General features: G+C 43.8%; 1 protein-coding gene across 1 annotated transcript in view; it reads left to right on the top strand.

Moving 5' to 3' along the window:
* Positions 1 to 14,948, top strand: part of FBXL13 (F-box and leucine rich repeat protein 13) — a 170,380-nt gene that overhangs the window by 1,487 nt on the left and 153,945 nt on the right. The window contains exons 2-4 of the mRNA XM_054017732.1: positions 6,962 to 7,065; positions 12,731 to 12,824; positions 13,938 to 14,005. Coding sequence (XP_053873707.1) covers positions 6,962 to 7,065; positions 12,731 to 12,824; positions 13,938 to 14,005 — 266 coding nt within the window. The remainder of the gene's footprint in view (positions 1 to 6,961; positions 7,066 to 12,730; positions 12,825 to 13,937; positions 14,006 to 14,948) is intronic.

Below are 14,948 nucleotides of genomic sequence, written 5' to 3'. Positions count from 1 at the left end.
TCTGTAAAAAGCAACAGAGAGTCCTGTGGCACCTTTAAGACTAACAGATGTATTGGAGCATAAGCTTTCGTGGGTGAATACCCACGAAAGCTTATGCTCCAATACATCTGTTAGTCTTAGGCCTTGGCTACACTGGCAATTCACAGCGCTGCACTTGCTGCGCTCAGGGGTGTGAAAAAACACCCCTCCCCCCCAGCGCAGCGAGTGCAGCGCTTGTAATCAGCGCCTGCAGTGCTGCACGTTCGCTCGCAGCACTGCAAGCTATTCCCCTCGGAGAGGTGGAGTACTTGCAGCGCTGCGAGAGAGCTCTCGCAGCGCTGGCAGTGCGACTACACTTGTGCTTCACAGCGCTGCTGCGGCAGCGCTGTGAATCCGCAAGTGTAGCCAAGGCCTTAAAGGTGCCACAGAATTCTCTGTTGCTTAATTCTGGAATGCTCATGATGTTTGGGACTATTACTGAATTCAAATATCATTAGAACTGTGTCAAATGATGCCATTAGGTGGAATGATGGAGTCATGCAACTGTTAACATTGGTTTTGAACTACCTGATATCTGAAGGACAGACTGAAGTTCCAGAACCCTGAGATCCATTACCTTGGAGAAGGGAGAACAAAAGACTTGTCCGGCTAAGCAAGCACACAATTGGTTTCCTATTGGCCAGAACCTGCTAGCAGAGAGAGAATTTCGAAGACTAAAATGGAAGTTAGGCTCTCTAATTCCCATGGAAAGTAAAATGGGAGTTAGGCACCAGTCTTTTTGTGCGTTAGAAAATTTCCCTCAGCATTAGCAAAACCGTCACTAGCAATTTCTCTGTCTGTAGTACTAGATCTGGAAGACTGTTAGAGCTGAAGAGTTTGCAAGCAAACCACCTGGTCATAAGTATAAAATCTTTATTTTTTTTTATCGGTTCAGATGGTGACCTGGCTGATTAATAATATCATTCTATTTAACAAAGGTAAATGAGTGAATAAGTGTGTGTATGCAATTTTTGAACAATTACTGAACACAGAAATGGAGCCTAGAGAAATGGTTCCTCTGTTCCTACACAAACAGCTTTAAAGATGAATGAGTGGTATACTGTTTCAAGACGTTATAAACAAATATCGTAATCCTAAAAGAGCACAAATTAATTGTTACCTAAGATTAGGTAATTGTAAAAGGTCTATTATTAATTGTATTGGTAATATGTGTTGTATGAGTATATGTTGGGTGAAGGGAAGTATCATCCATCACACAATAATTGAAGTTTAAAAAAGAGGCCTTGGTTAACTGACATTGGAATTGTAGTCTAAATGTTAACGGCTTGAATCTGGAGGCTTGTCTACACTATGGGGACCAGAGCTATGTCACACTAATCCTGCAATGTAGATGCAGCCTTCTGCAACAGAAGGGGTTTTTCTGTCACTGAATGTAAGCCACCTCCCTGAGCAGTGATAGCCAGGACCTAGCCATCGCTGGGGGGTTAGGCTGGCACAGCTGTGTTGCTCTGGGATATGAATTTTTCACACCCCTGTGTGACATAGTTATATCAGTCTGAATTTTAAGCATAGTCCAGGCTTGGGATTGATTTGTTCTTTCCTGGCTTTTTCCCTGTGTACAAAACTTAGGTTTAGATTATATTAATAAAGACCTTTAATTTGTGGAACTGTAAGTTAAACTACAGATGGGCACCTTTCTAGGTTATTGAATAGATAGAGTTCATATAAGAATTAGCCTGATTATTTGACATTATCTTGATTTTAATTTGATAATTTGAATTCTTTTGGATTGTTTTGTTGTTAGCTAGGTCATGTTATGTTAAGTGAGAGGAAGCTATTTTATGATGTGTGATTGTGCTTTCATTTGAGTTGTTGAATGTTAGGGATAACTTTCCTAATTTATAAACTTTATTAATATCTCAAGTCTTATTTCTTTTGGTTACGTAATGGGTCTCCCCTGAATTACTTGGAACCTTGGGGAAATTAAGGAGAACAAGCCAACCTTTGTACTGTTTAGGCCCAGTTTTTCTCACATCTGTGTTGGGCATTATCATCATTAAGGATTACTCACATGAGTATGGGTTGCAGGATCAGGCCGTAAGACACTATTTCTTGTACAATTTTTTAAAAAAGAATTCCCAGATCTAAATTTTTGGTGATATATTTTGCATTTTCTTTGATCAAATTTTTGTACATATACTATGCCTAGAAGATCCATTGAAAGAAAAGGAGTGCACATTCAATTAAAAAGAAAAGCTATAAAAGAACTCAAAATCTATGAAAAATGCAATCAGTTTAGCAGACTGGTGCTGGCTCAATCCAGCAGAGGGAGTATTTGAACAGCCTTAAGTCTTTTTTGGAAAATGTATTAAGGTGAAAACACACATGAAGAGAATCACTATATTGTCCGCATATCTAGTACTCTGCTTAACAGCGTATTATTTATATTGTAATTATTATAATAAATGATGAATTTATAATACTTGTTGATATTTCTGTATGCACCCTGTTATTGTCATCTGGATACATCTTGGAGATTGTCTTTTTACTAGTGAGGTTCAGTAGAAGCTAAGGTTAGAATCAATTTATCATTTATTTTAAGAAAATATTCAAACAGTGTAAATTTAAGTTGTTCATTGTTTGTTGTTTCATACATTAAAGAAAAAGATATTTCGTTACTTATCTTTGGTTCTTGTATTCCTTAGTTCTGCTTCCCTGTGGAAATGTCTTAAAAAGCAGACTATATCTATGCTGACAAAACAGTCTTATTGCACACCCATATTCTGACTGGCAATGACCCTTTATACAACCCTGCTCCTCCCTGGTAAAGATTATTTTGATAATGAATAAATAGTGTGTTTGTGTACTGACATTGGTAAGCAAATATCACAGTTGCCACAGTTATTTCCTGTTTTAAGTATTATTGATATTTTATTTTTAATCATTTGTATTATGATAGTGGCCAAAAGGCTGCACTCAGGATCAGGGCTCCATTGTGCTGGGTGCTGACAGATGGAGACAGCCCTGGCCAGGAGAGTTTAGAATCCAGCAGACAAAATAGTGAGGATTGGGTATAGCATATAGGCAAGTGAACATAGTGATGATTGACACTAGGGTTACCATATCTCATAAATAAAAAAAGAGGACCCTCCACGGGCCATGGCCCCGCCCATTTCCCCACCCCTAGCCCCGCCCCAACTCCGCCCCTTCCCCCACCCTAACTCCGCCCCCTCCTCCCTCCCACTCCCAGCCAGGGGGAAAGGGCTGCCCCAGTGCTACCAGCATCACGGTTTCCCGGGCAGCCCCCAGACCCTGCGCCCCCAGCCGGCGCTTCCCCAGTGCAGCTGGTGCCCGGGAGGGGAAGCGCCCAGCCGGGGGCGCAGGGTCTGGAGGCTGCCCAGCAAACCGTGAAGCCGGTAGCGCTCGGGCTTTGGGCAGCCCCCTTGCCTCCGGACCCTGTGCCCCCAGCCGGGCACTTCCCCTCCAGGGCTCCGGCGGCTCTGCGTAACACTGTATAAGTTACTCTTATACACTGTATAAGTTACACAGAGCCGAAGAGGAGCAGAGCCTCCACAGCTGGAGGCTCTGCTCCTCTTAGGCTCTGTTTAAGAGCCGGGCTGCCCCAGCGCTACCGGCTTTGGGCAGCCCCCGTGCCTCCAGACCCTGCGCCGCCGGAGCCCGGGAGGGGAAGTGCCCGGCTGGGGGCGCAGGGTCCGGAGGCAAGGGGGCTGCCCGAAGCCGGTAGCTCTCGGGCAGCCCAGTTCTTAAACAGAGCCTCCAGCGGCTGGGGCTCTGTGTAACTGACACTGTGTCAGTTACACAGAGCCCCGGGGGCTGGAGGCTTTTCTCCTCTTTGGCTCTGTGTAACTGACACTGGGTCAGTTACACAGAGCCCCGGGGGCTGGAGGCTTTTCTCTTCTTTGTCTCTGTGTAACTGACACTGGGTCAGTTACACAGAGCCCTGGGGTCTGGAGGCTCCAGCCGCCCCCGCTCTGTTTAAGAGCGGGGCTGCCCAAGCGCTACCGGCTTCGGGCAGCCCCGTGCCTCCGGACCCTGCGCCCCCAGCCCGGCACTTCCCCTCCCGGGCGCTGGCAGTGCAGGGTCTGTAGGCACGGGGCTGCCCGAAGCCGGTAGCGCTCGGGCAGCCCGGCTCTTAAATAGAGCCGCGGGGACTGGAGCCTCCAGCCGCCGGGGCTGTGTGTAACTGACACAGTGTCAGTTACACAGAGCCCCAGCCGCTGGAGGCTCTGTTTAAGAGCCCGGCTGCCTGAACGCTACCGGCTTCGGGCAGCCCCGTGCCTGGAGACCCTGCGTCGCCGGAGCCCGGGAGGGGAAGTGCCCGGCTGGGGGCGCAGGGTCTCCAGGCACCGGGCTGCCCGAAGCCGGTAGCGTTCAGGCAGCCGGGCTCTTAAACAGAGCCTCCAGCGGCTGGGGCTCTGTGTAACTGACACTGTGTCAGTTACACACAGCCCCGGCGGCTGGAGGCTCCAGTCCCGGCGGCTCTATTTAAGAGCCGGGCTGCCCGAGAGCTACCGGCTTCGGGCAGCCCCGTGCCTCCAGACCCTGCGCCCCCAGCCGGGCACTTCCCCTCCCGGGCTCCGGCGGCGCAGGGTCTCCAGGCACGGGGCTGCCCGAAGCCGGTAGCGTTCAGGCAGCCGGGCTCTTAAACAGAGCCGCCATTTTCCCGGACATGTTCTGCTTTTTGGCAATTCCCCCCGGACGGGGGTTTGACTGCCGAAAAGCCGGACATGTCCGGGAAAAAGAGGACGTATGGTAACCCTAATTGACACAGTTCTGTTAGTTACATGTTTTGTTGGGTTTTTATTATTCTTTATTTTGGGGTGAAAGGAATGGTAGGAATGAGATAGAAAAAGAAAGTAGGAAATGAAAGTAAAGTAAAGAGAAAATCACAGCTTATGACCTGCCTATCTTTGGTCAGCTGGCAGCTTTTTGTAGGCATTGTGACAGAAACAGTCCTTAAGTTTGTTTGCTGTTTTGAGTTTTCCCCATGCACAAGGGGTGGCATGGAAGAAAATGTTTGAAGGAAACTTTGAGAAAGAAGCTGACTGGTGGGCAGTAAAGGTTGGGAACATTGGCAGAGAATGTCAGCGTCTGGCATTGTGATAAGTTACCAGAGAAGCTATGTAAGGTGAAGGTCCTTAAAGGTAAAGACAAGAAATGTGTATTGAGGGGCCTAGAGAAGAGCTTGAGGTATCAGAATGACAAGCCAGGAAGATGATTTAAACAATAGCATTTTGAATGGACTTGAAGGAGCTGAGATTGCCGGGGTCAAGGCCAGAGATCTGCAATAGTCAGGATGCAAAACTAGGAGAGCCTGAGTGAGAGTTTTGGTGGTAGGTCATTTCTTAGAGATGTTATGTAGGACTAAGCTGGAAGATTTATACATGGAGACAGGGTTGAGTCAAAGATGACATCCATATTACAGTCCTGTATAACATGAGAATGATGCTGTTGTCCACAGTAATGGAGCAAGTGGAAATAGGAGGAGAGCTTAGGAAACCCAGGTATCCATTTTTCAGTGTAGAAAAAACTCTGGTATCTCAGCTATTGCTGTGTGATGACTGTTGACAAATGCTGTCCTTTTAATGGTAAGCACTATATTTTCCACTGCCAGGCATGGGGAAGTATTTGTATAAACAGCAGACTGTGCGCTAGGACAGTCATCTGCAGAAGAGTGATCTCTCCTCCAGTTTTAGGAGTGCAGTTATGATGGAAAATTTCTACCATGTGCTTCTCTCTTTTCATGGGTATTCTGGGATATTCCTGTGTGCATATAGCCATAATTTGTCCTTATGTGCGTAACGTAACCAGTTCATAGAGTTTGATTTAAACTTTCTTGCCATACTTAAAGACATAGTCCATTAGCATATCCTCTAATATATCTTTATTTTGGCAGATAACGATACATTGCCTCACCAGGTACTTGTTTGGCTGTGCTACTGAGAAAACCTTGTTCATTTTTAATTTGTGAAAAAATGAATAATGAATTAGTTCCTTTGAGAATTCCAGAGGATCATGGAAAATGAACGTCTTCCCATCTACCAGGAGCTTAACAACGTCTCTCACCATCACCTGAAATCATGGACCCATGCATTTAACATTCAACAATGCAACTTCAACTCTGATGAAGCTTGGAAAGCTGAACGGAGCTCACAGGAAGTCACAAATAAACACCCTGTGAAAGATCCGATGCAGAAGATCCCTGGCTTCGATCTCCAATGAAACTCGTGGACCACCCTAAACTGCATCCGCACAAACCATGGCAGCTGCAGATACTTGCTGCACAAATGGAAAATTAAAGACTCTCCAGTGTGCAACTGTGGTCACTCAGAACAGACCATAGAACATAAATAACTCAGTGCCCCATTCACAAATACAAAGGAGGCATCACAGCAATACACTCTGCTACTGCAGACACAATTTTCTGGCTTAACCATCTAAATGTAAAATTATAGTTGTTGTTCTACATTTACATCAGCGATATAAAAAAGAAGATTGTTCATTATTCATAAGTGAGAAATGAACTAGCTAGTCCTATAACTCACTGCTGAAAAGCAACTGTTCCCATCCCCCAAAGCAATGCAACATTATAACTATTTGATATAGGATCAGTTGCTGGTGAAGGACCCAATTCCACATCTTCTCTACCTCACAAGGTTATTGTGAGATATAATTTAGTAATGCTTTTAAAGAAATTTGAGATCCTTTGGTGGAAAGTACTATAGAAGTACCATATATTTTGTTGTTATGATGTGACCAGAGGCATGAGGGCTACCAGTTGAAATGTACTGATACATACATTAAAGCATTTAAACTAACAATTAAGTAAAAGAAACAGAATGATAAAACGATAGAGAAGAATTGTATAAATGTTATACTATTTAAAATTCATTTGGTAGTTGTGTTTAGCGTAACAGTTTCAGACATGTGAAAGATGTTAATTTACTGTTCTTTTTTGCAGACTCTGCTATGTGGTATATTTATTATGTGTCCAGAGGATCCACTTAAGTTTTTAGAAGAAAAGATCAGAGAAATGATGGAGAAGGGACTAGATGGTATTTTATGGTACTTATCAAATGTTTTTGTGTGTTCTATGTGGTGTCAAATATTGAAATGTCAATTTTAAAACAGCACTAATATTGCATTTACTATCACCTGCAAAATAAATATCCCTCATGCCCAGAGATTAATAACATGTTACAAATAGACTGATTAATATTGAGAATTTGTACTAAAAACATACAAAATATTTTTCCTTTGTCTATTTTTATTTGAATTGTCCACAGAGTATTTACTAAATGTATTTAATATTAGATTTCTGTTTATAACATATATTTATTGAGCTTTTTATTTTGAGATAAACATTATGGGCTATGTATCAGAGGGGTAGCTGTGTTCAGTCCACAAAAACGAGGAGTCTGGTGGCACCTTAAAGTCTAAAAGATTTATTTGGGCATAAACTTTTGTGGGTAAAAAACCCCATTTATTGGGCTCAACAAGGAAAATAACAGAACAGCCCCCAGCTAAAACCTCTCCAGCACATCATCAACAATCTACAACCTATCCTGGAAAACGATCCCTCACTTTCACAGACCTTGGGAGGCAGGCCAGTCCTCGCTTACAGACAGCCCCCCAACTCACCAGCAACTACACACCACACCACAGAAACACTAACCCGGGAACCCATCCCTGTAACAAACTCCGTTGTCTACTCTGCCCCCATATCTACTCTAGTGACACCATCATAGGACCCAACCACATCAGCCACACCATCAGAGGCTCATTCACCTGCACATCTACTAATGTGCTTTATGCCATCATGTGCCAGCAATGCCCCTCTGCCATGTACATTGGCCAAAACGGACAGTCTCTACGTAAAAGAATAAATGGACACAAATCAGACATCAGGAATGGTAAAATACAAAAGCCAGTAGGAGAACACTTCAATCTCCCTGGACATTCAATAACAGATTTAAAAGTAGCCATCCTTCAACAAAAAAAAACTTAAAAAACAGTCTTAAAAGAGAAACTGCCGAGCTACAATTCATTTGCAAACTTAATACCATTAATTTGGGCTTGAATAGGGCCTGGGAGAGGCTGGCTCACTATAAAAGCAATTTTCCCTCTCTTGGTATTGACACCTCCTCATCAATTATTGGGAGTGGACCACATCTACACTGACTGAATTGGCCTTGTCAATACTGGTTCTCCACTTGTAAGGTCAGGGCCGGCTCCAGGGTTTTGGCCGCCCCAAGCAGCCTAACGAAAACAAAAAACAAAAAACAAAACAAAACAAAACAAGCTGCGATCGCAATCGCGATCTGCGGTGGCAATTCGGCGGAAGGTCCTTCGCTCCGAGCAGGAGTGAGGGACCATCCACCGAATTGCCGCCGAACAGCTGGATGTGCCGCCCCTCTCCGGAGTGGCCCCCCCAAGCACTGAGCATGGTGCCTGGAGCCGGCCCTGTGTAAGGTAACTCCCTTCTCTTCATGTGCCAGTATATTTATGCCTGTATCTGTAATTTTCACTCCATGCATCTGAAGAAGTGGGTTTTTTACCCACGAAAGCTTATGCCCAAATAAATCTGTTAGTCTTTAAGGTGCCACCTCGTTGTTATTATGGGCTATATCCCCAGCTGGTGTAAATTGGCATAGCTTCATTGAAGTCAGTGCTGATTTACACCACCTAAGGATGTGGCTCTAAATGTATTGAATTACTCAGAGACTTATTTTCCATTTTTTATTTCTCACCTCTCTCTCTTTTTGAAACTTAGGCATCACAGTAAGGGAAAAGAAACTACAGGCTAAGGGGCTAATCTCATTCACACTGCAGTCAAAGGGAATATTTCTACTGACTTCGCTGGAGGTGGGATTGGGCCCTAATAACTAACTAACTATCTAAATATATATTGGCGCTGTCACTATAGTATCTGAGTGCCTTCCAAGTACTTAAAATAGAAATCACCATAACAGTCTGACTTGCTCTCTTACTTTTCTCCTTCCCAGTGTGTAGGAGAACTATCTTGATTAGTTTATAGTTTGTGGTATGTGAGAGACAGAGAGTGTATGCATGTCTGATTAGCTTGTTGTAGGAAAGCCAAGTCGACAAATGAGTTTTGTATTCAGTTTTGAACATGGTGAGGCCCCAGGGCTGTATTTACCTTTTGTGAGAATAAATTCAGTAATGTAGGTCCAGCTCCTATGAAAGTCCTGTCTTCTCATTCAAGATCTTTCCCTTATAGGTGAATAGTTTCATGGTTCCAGTATAATTCATGTGAGGTCATGCTTGTGAAGAGGTGATCTCTGTGGTACTTAAGTCCAGTCTATATGGGCTTTGAATATTAGGACAGAGATCTTGAACTGGACTCTTTTTTTGGGGGAGCCAGTTCAGAGAGCAGAGAAGCAGGCTGATGTGCTCTTGGTGACCTGTGTTCCTGAGCAGCTGGGTTGCTGTGTTTTATACCAAATAGAGCTTTTCCAGGTGCACTGCTTTATTCTTAGAGATAATGAGTGCAATAATGAAACCTGGAATGTTAAACTATCATAATGATTAAATTGAGCTATAGAATAATCTGTAGGAAAGCCTCAAATATTGTATCCCTCTCCTCAGTGTAAAGAAAGAACAGATATAGGAAAAAAAGAGAAAATGAGCATTTTTGTTGACTAAGATGTTAGTAACACACTCTCTACAAAGGCTTTCGTTCTGGAGGCCAGTGGGAATTTTATCAAAGAAGGAGAGCTGGATTGGTTTTAAATCAATTTGTATTAAAGTTTATATTATGTAGACAGATTGGATGACTATATAACATGCAGTTTCTCAGGTTTCTGCTTCAATGCATCTGCCATCACTGATGCACCCTATTTACTAAGGGACTGTTCCTGTGAAGTGCTGAGCATGCTAACACCCAGTGACGTCAGTGGGAAATTGAGGTGTTCAGCACTTCGTTGGATCAGGCCCAAAAAGGCATAGTTGGTGCTCATAGTTAGACAGCAGCTAGAGAAGTTAGGGGACTAAAGATGGCAAAAGGAGAGGTGGAGCAAAAGATAATGGAGAAAAGTGGCTTTGATTTCATAGGGCCAGTCTGTGACTCGCCCATGTGCAGGTGCACAGGTGGGAGGGGAAATATTAATGGAACCTCTCTCCCTTACATACCCTGTGCAAGAGTCACACACAATTGTAGTCTTTGCATATTACTCCTGGGGGAATTCTGTGCCACTGCGTGTGCGCAGAATTCATGTCCCCCGCAGATTTCTTTGTTTCCCCATAGAAAAAAGACTTCCTGAGAGGGAAGGGGAGGGAAGCTGCAAGAGCAGTCACACGCCACTCCCTAGCAGCACAGGTACATCATTTCAGGCAGCTGGCGGAGAGGTAAATCACTGCAGGGCAGGAGATACCCCAGCCAATGGTTCCTACCCTGAGCCGGGATCGGCTAGTCCCGGCTGGGCTGGAGACAGGAGAGGATGGGACTTCCTCTTCCCCTGCAAGGAATGGCTGGAGCTGTGTCAGACCCACCCCAAGAAACCTCCCCCAGCTGCAGGAAGCTCAGCATCCTCCCCTGCTTCCTGCCCTCATCACTCCTCAGTTGTAGGGGGGAGGGGTCGCTGTATGGGGAGCTGCTCCCCCATCTTCCCAACCCCTGTGCATCTGGACCTTCCATACCCAGACACCCCTGCCAAGCCTCACCCTGTACACCCAGAACCCCCTAGCACTCCATACCCAAACCCCACCTCACTGAACCTTAACCCCATCATCTGGAGCCCCTGGCACCCAGACCCCCTGCCTCCAGACCTTAGACCACTCCCCATTGAGCTCCCTGCACTCAAACCCCCACCCTGACAAGCCGCATTCCCCGCACCACCATGAGCCCCCACATCCAGACACCACACCTCTGACCCCCAACTAGCTGCACCCAGACCCCACCCCACCAACCCCCAGCTGAGACCCCCCCACACACCCAAACCCCTCCGTTGAGCCCCAACCATCTTCACCTGGAAGCCCCTACAGAGTCCCATTGCCCCTGCATCTGGAACCCCCCCAGTGAGCCTCTGTGCATCCAGATCCCCCCATACCTATACCCCCCACTGAGCTGCCTGCACCCAGATTGTCCCACACAGTACCCTCTCACCTCACACCTGGATCCCCCCACATTGAGCCCCTTTACACTTGGATCCTGCCTGGTTGAGCCTGCCTGCCCCACATCTAGTACACCTGGCACAGAGAGGCAGGGCCCTAGGGTGTTTTTGGGGCAGGCCCAGGCCTTGTGCCGTGTCAGGGTCTGGTGCAGCCTCACCGCTGAGTCCATGTCCTGGGGTGGAGGTGGGGGGACTGCAGGATGCAGCCAGTAGCCTTTTCTCCCCACTGCCATTCTGGAGCCTCTGCATTTATTTATTGACAAATAGAACTTGCAGAATTGTAAAATACTATGTGCAGAATTTTAATTTTTTTGGCACAGAATGCCCTCAGGAGTAGCACATGGAGTAGTTGCTGCTTCCCTATGCCATTAGGGTCCCACCTCACCCTGAAGGGATGAGAGGTGAGGAGGAGATGGAGCCGTGTCCCTACCTCTCTCTGTACCAGCCCATGGAATGGACCAGTTGACCTATAGAGCAGATAGCACCATGCATTGGTATGGTGCAGTTTGTTCAGTCTCTCTGCATACTAACCCCCCTCCTGGAGCTCTCTATGACAGTGGTCCCCAAACTTTTTTGTCTGTGCCCCCCTTTACCTGGTTCATGCTCCCCCTTACCAGGCCATGGTAAGGGCCGGGCGCCGTGTCCGACAGCGGGCCCGTGTTTGGGGCCAGAACTGCAGCTGGGGCCACGGTTGGGGCCGTATCTGGGGTCGCGGCCAGGTATGGAGCCACAGCCAGGAACAGAGCCAGGAGCTGGTGGCTGAGGCTGGTGCCGGACCTGGGGCTGGGGCTGGAGGCAGGGTGAGAGTGGAGCAGGTGGCAGAGCGGGGCTGGATGGCGCTCTCTCCCCACCCCATGTGTGGACTGGCCCAGGCCCTGCCGCACCCTCCCAAACGTTCCTCCATGCTCCCCTGGGGGGCACCCCCCACAGTTTGGGGACCACTGATTTATGGGGTTATAGGATTCTCCACAGCCCTAGTGTTCACTGGGAGCTAAATGTAACAGTTTGGTCCATAATTATGGGGTCTTCTGTGTTTACTTTCCGTTATTTTTAATGTCTTCTTAAAAGGTTGAAATAGAATTTCTTTTTCTATTGATTTTATCCTCTGACAAACATTATTTTTTTCCCGTGTTTCTCATGGAAGTATAAATCAACATGGCTGTGTTTTGTTCATTTGGTTATGGGATTAAGTTTTTTTTAATTACTTTTACTTCCTATGCATCCTCACAGACTACTCTGCATCAGCAGAAAACATTGCATGAAGGTCTGTAAGTCATACATAAATAGTGACTGTTTGAAAAAAAATCAGCATTAAGAATGGAAAAATATTTTGTAACTTGAGCATTTTCCATTAGGTTATATCTTTTTAAAGATGAGTTAAATTTTGACCCCAAATGACTCAACTGTATCTCTGAACATAGCACTGAACTTAATCTGTTTTCATATAGTAGGTGAACATAATTTGGCTCATTAACACAGTTGGAATGAAGGTAGTAAGGGTATTAAATAATCCATTAGCTGTAGAGAGGAGATTAATTTTCCTTCGGTGTTACTAATGTGGTTTACATGATTTGCTTTTTTATTTATTTGTTTTGCAGGGATACATGTATTGATTCATCCTTGAGGCCAAAATTAAAGAGGATTTCAGAAACTTATTTGCACATCCTTTTTGGACTAAATGATGAACAGCTGGTAACAATCATTGAGCAATTACACTAAATCTGTACTTTAAAAAAATCTTTCAGTACAGAAGGGTTTAATTTTGCCTTCAAGTTTATTTCATGATTCTGCCATTTCTGTTGTAGTTTATGTGAAGGAATGGTGGTACCTTGCATTTGTTTCTATTTGTTAGTTTTATGATCTTCCAAAATGTACATCTTCATATTGGCATGTTGTCTATGCATATGATAGATCACCAAAAATGGTAGTGTCTTTATCAAAATTGGACAGAATTACCAATGTAATGAACTTACTTCTATGTTACAATCTTTCCAAGTGCATCTGGACCCAGTTTCAGTTTCATGAGGTTCTGTGTATTATTTGATTTGATTGATTCTACTAAATAAGAACATTAAGGTAATTGGCAAAGGAAATGAAGAAGGTTCTTTAGAATTGGGCAGTGGTCCTGTATAATTTATGAAATTACAGAAAAAATCTTTATATGTACCCAAGATTTTAGAAGAGTGCATTTTAAATAGATCCATATAAATATCAATAATAAATATAAAGTGAGCATTGCATTCTGTGTTGTAATTTAAATCTATATATTTGAAAATGTAGAAAACATCAAAAATATTTAAATAAATGGTATTTTATTATTGTTTAACAGCACGATTAATCATGATTAATTTTTTTACTCACTTGACAGCCCTAATAAGGTTATTAAATTCTAGCAAATCACAAAGTAAAAGAGAAGAATTTAAAAGAAAAGATAGAATGTTTCTAGCAATTAAATATATTTTATCAGTAAAACAGTGAATTTTGGGGAAGAAATGCTAACATTGAGCTAGATTAATGCCTTCTTCATACGTACAGTTCAGTTCTATATTTAGTTTTTGCCTTCAGATTTTATGCCTGTAAAAGCAGGTTTATACTGAAAGAAGTTGATAGGGGAAGAAAGATACATAGAAAAATTTCATAGACAGAAAATTGTATCTGAACATGAATTTCTTTGAACTGTACCATTTAATTTGCATCGATCAATATGGAAAATAAAACTGCCAGTATTTTTGGCTACTTTTTAAGCATTCACTATGCAATACCATTTTTTAATTTGTGTATTAATATAATATATTATTTGTTTAGATGACTGAAGAGTTATGTGGCAAAGCATGGAACTTTTACAGCAAAAACTTAAAGAAACTGTACTTTCAGTAAGTATATGTACTGTACATGAAGAATACTGAATTTTTAGGAAAAAATCTGCTTTGTCTGGAATATTTCGTGATATTGCGAGTTCTATACTTAGATTTCACCAACCAACTAACAACTGTAAACTCCTTAGGCACTATACAGCCTTAACATAGAATCACAGACCCCTTGGTCATTCTGATCTACCTTGCCACCCAGACAAGCTTGTCTCTGTGACAGATGGTCACTTTACATCAAAGATCACAAAATATTCAGATTACTCCTAGTCCCAAAGGACCAGTCACTTTTTCCAGGTCAATTTGCACCTTAAATCTCATGCCAGAGACAATACTTGTAGGCAGTCCTGTAAAAAACTAACTAAAAGTTTATTAACTAGGAAAAAGAAATGAGAGTTATTTATAGGGCTAAAGCATTTAAGCATGCACACACATGTGAGATACAATCTTAAATTCAAAAGGGAATACAAGCTTCTATAATAAGCAAGATTTTATGTCCTTTGGAGCTAACTCAAGCCAAGCAGCCTGGGGATTTCTTGTTTATGTTCAGGAATCTTTGCCCCTCAGGGTCCAGACAGCATAAAGAGACCCTAATTCCTTCTGGTCAGGGATTTTTATCCTCACTTCTCTAGAGTGCAGGCTGATGGGCCGAGCGCTTCTGCACGTAACCTCTTCATGGTTGGGTGGGAGGAGCAATCAACAAAGTCTTTGTTCCACACTAACTCATATGGATTCAATAGTCCGTGCTGATGGGGGGGAGATGACATCTTCTGCAGGAATCCAGGATTTTGCATTATTTGAAAAAATGTTCCTGGTTGGTGAGTTACATAGTTTTAGAACAAACATTTTACAGTTATAGAGCAAACACTTAAGTATTACCTTTTAGCATGGGATACAGATATAAGTAGGATTCATGCATGCGGCATTCTATAAGCATTCCATAAAGTCT

The sequence above is a fragment of the Malaclemys terrapin genome, chromosome 1 (genome assembly GCF_027887155.1).
Source record: "Malaclemys terrapin pileata isolate rMalTer1 chromosome 1, rMalTer1.hap1, whole genome shotgun sequence".
Taxonomy (NCBI): Eukaryota; Metazoa; Chordata; order Testudines; family Emydidae; genus Malaclemys; species Malaclemys terrapin.
This window is presented reverse-complemented; position numbering and strand designations above follow the sequence as displayed.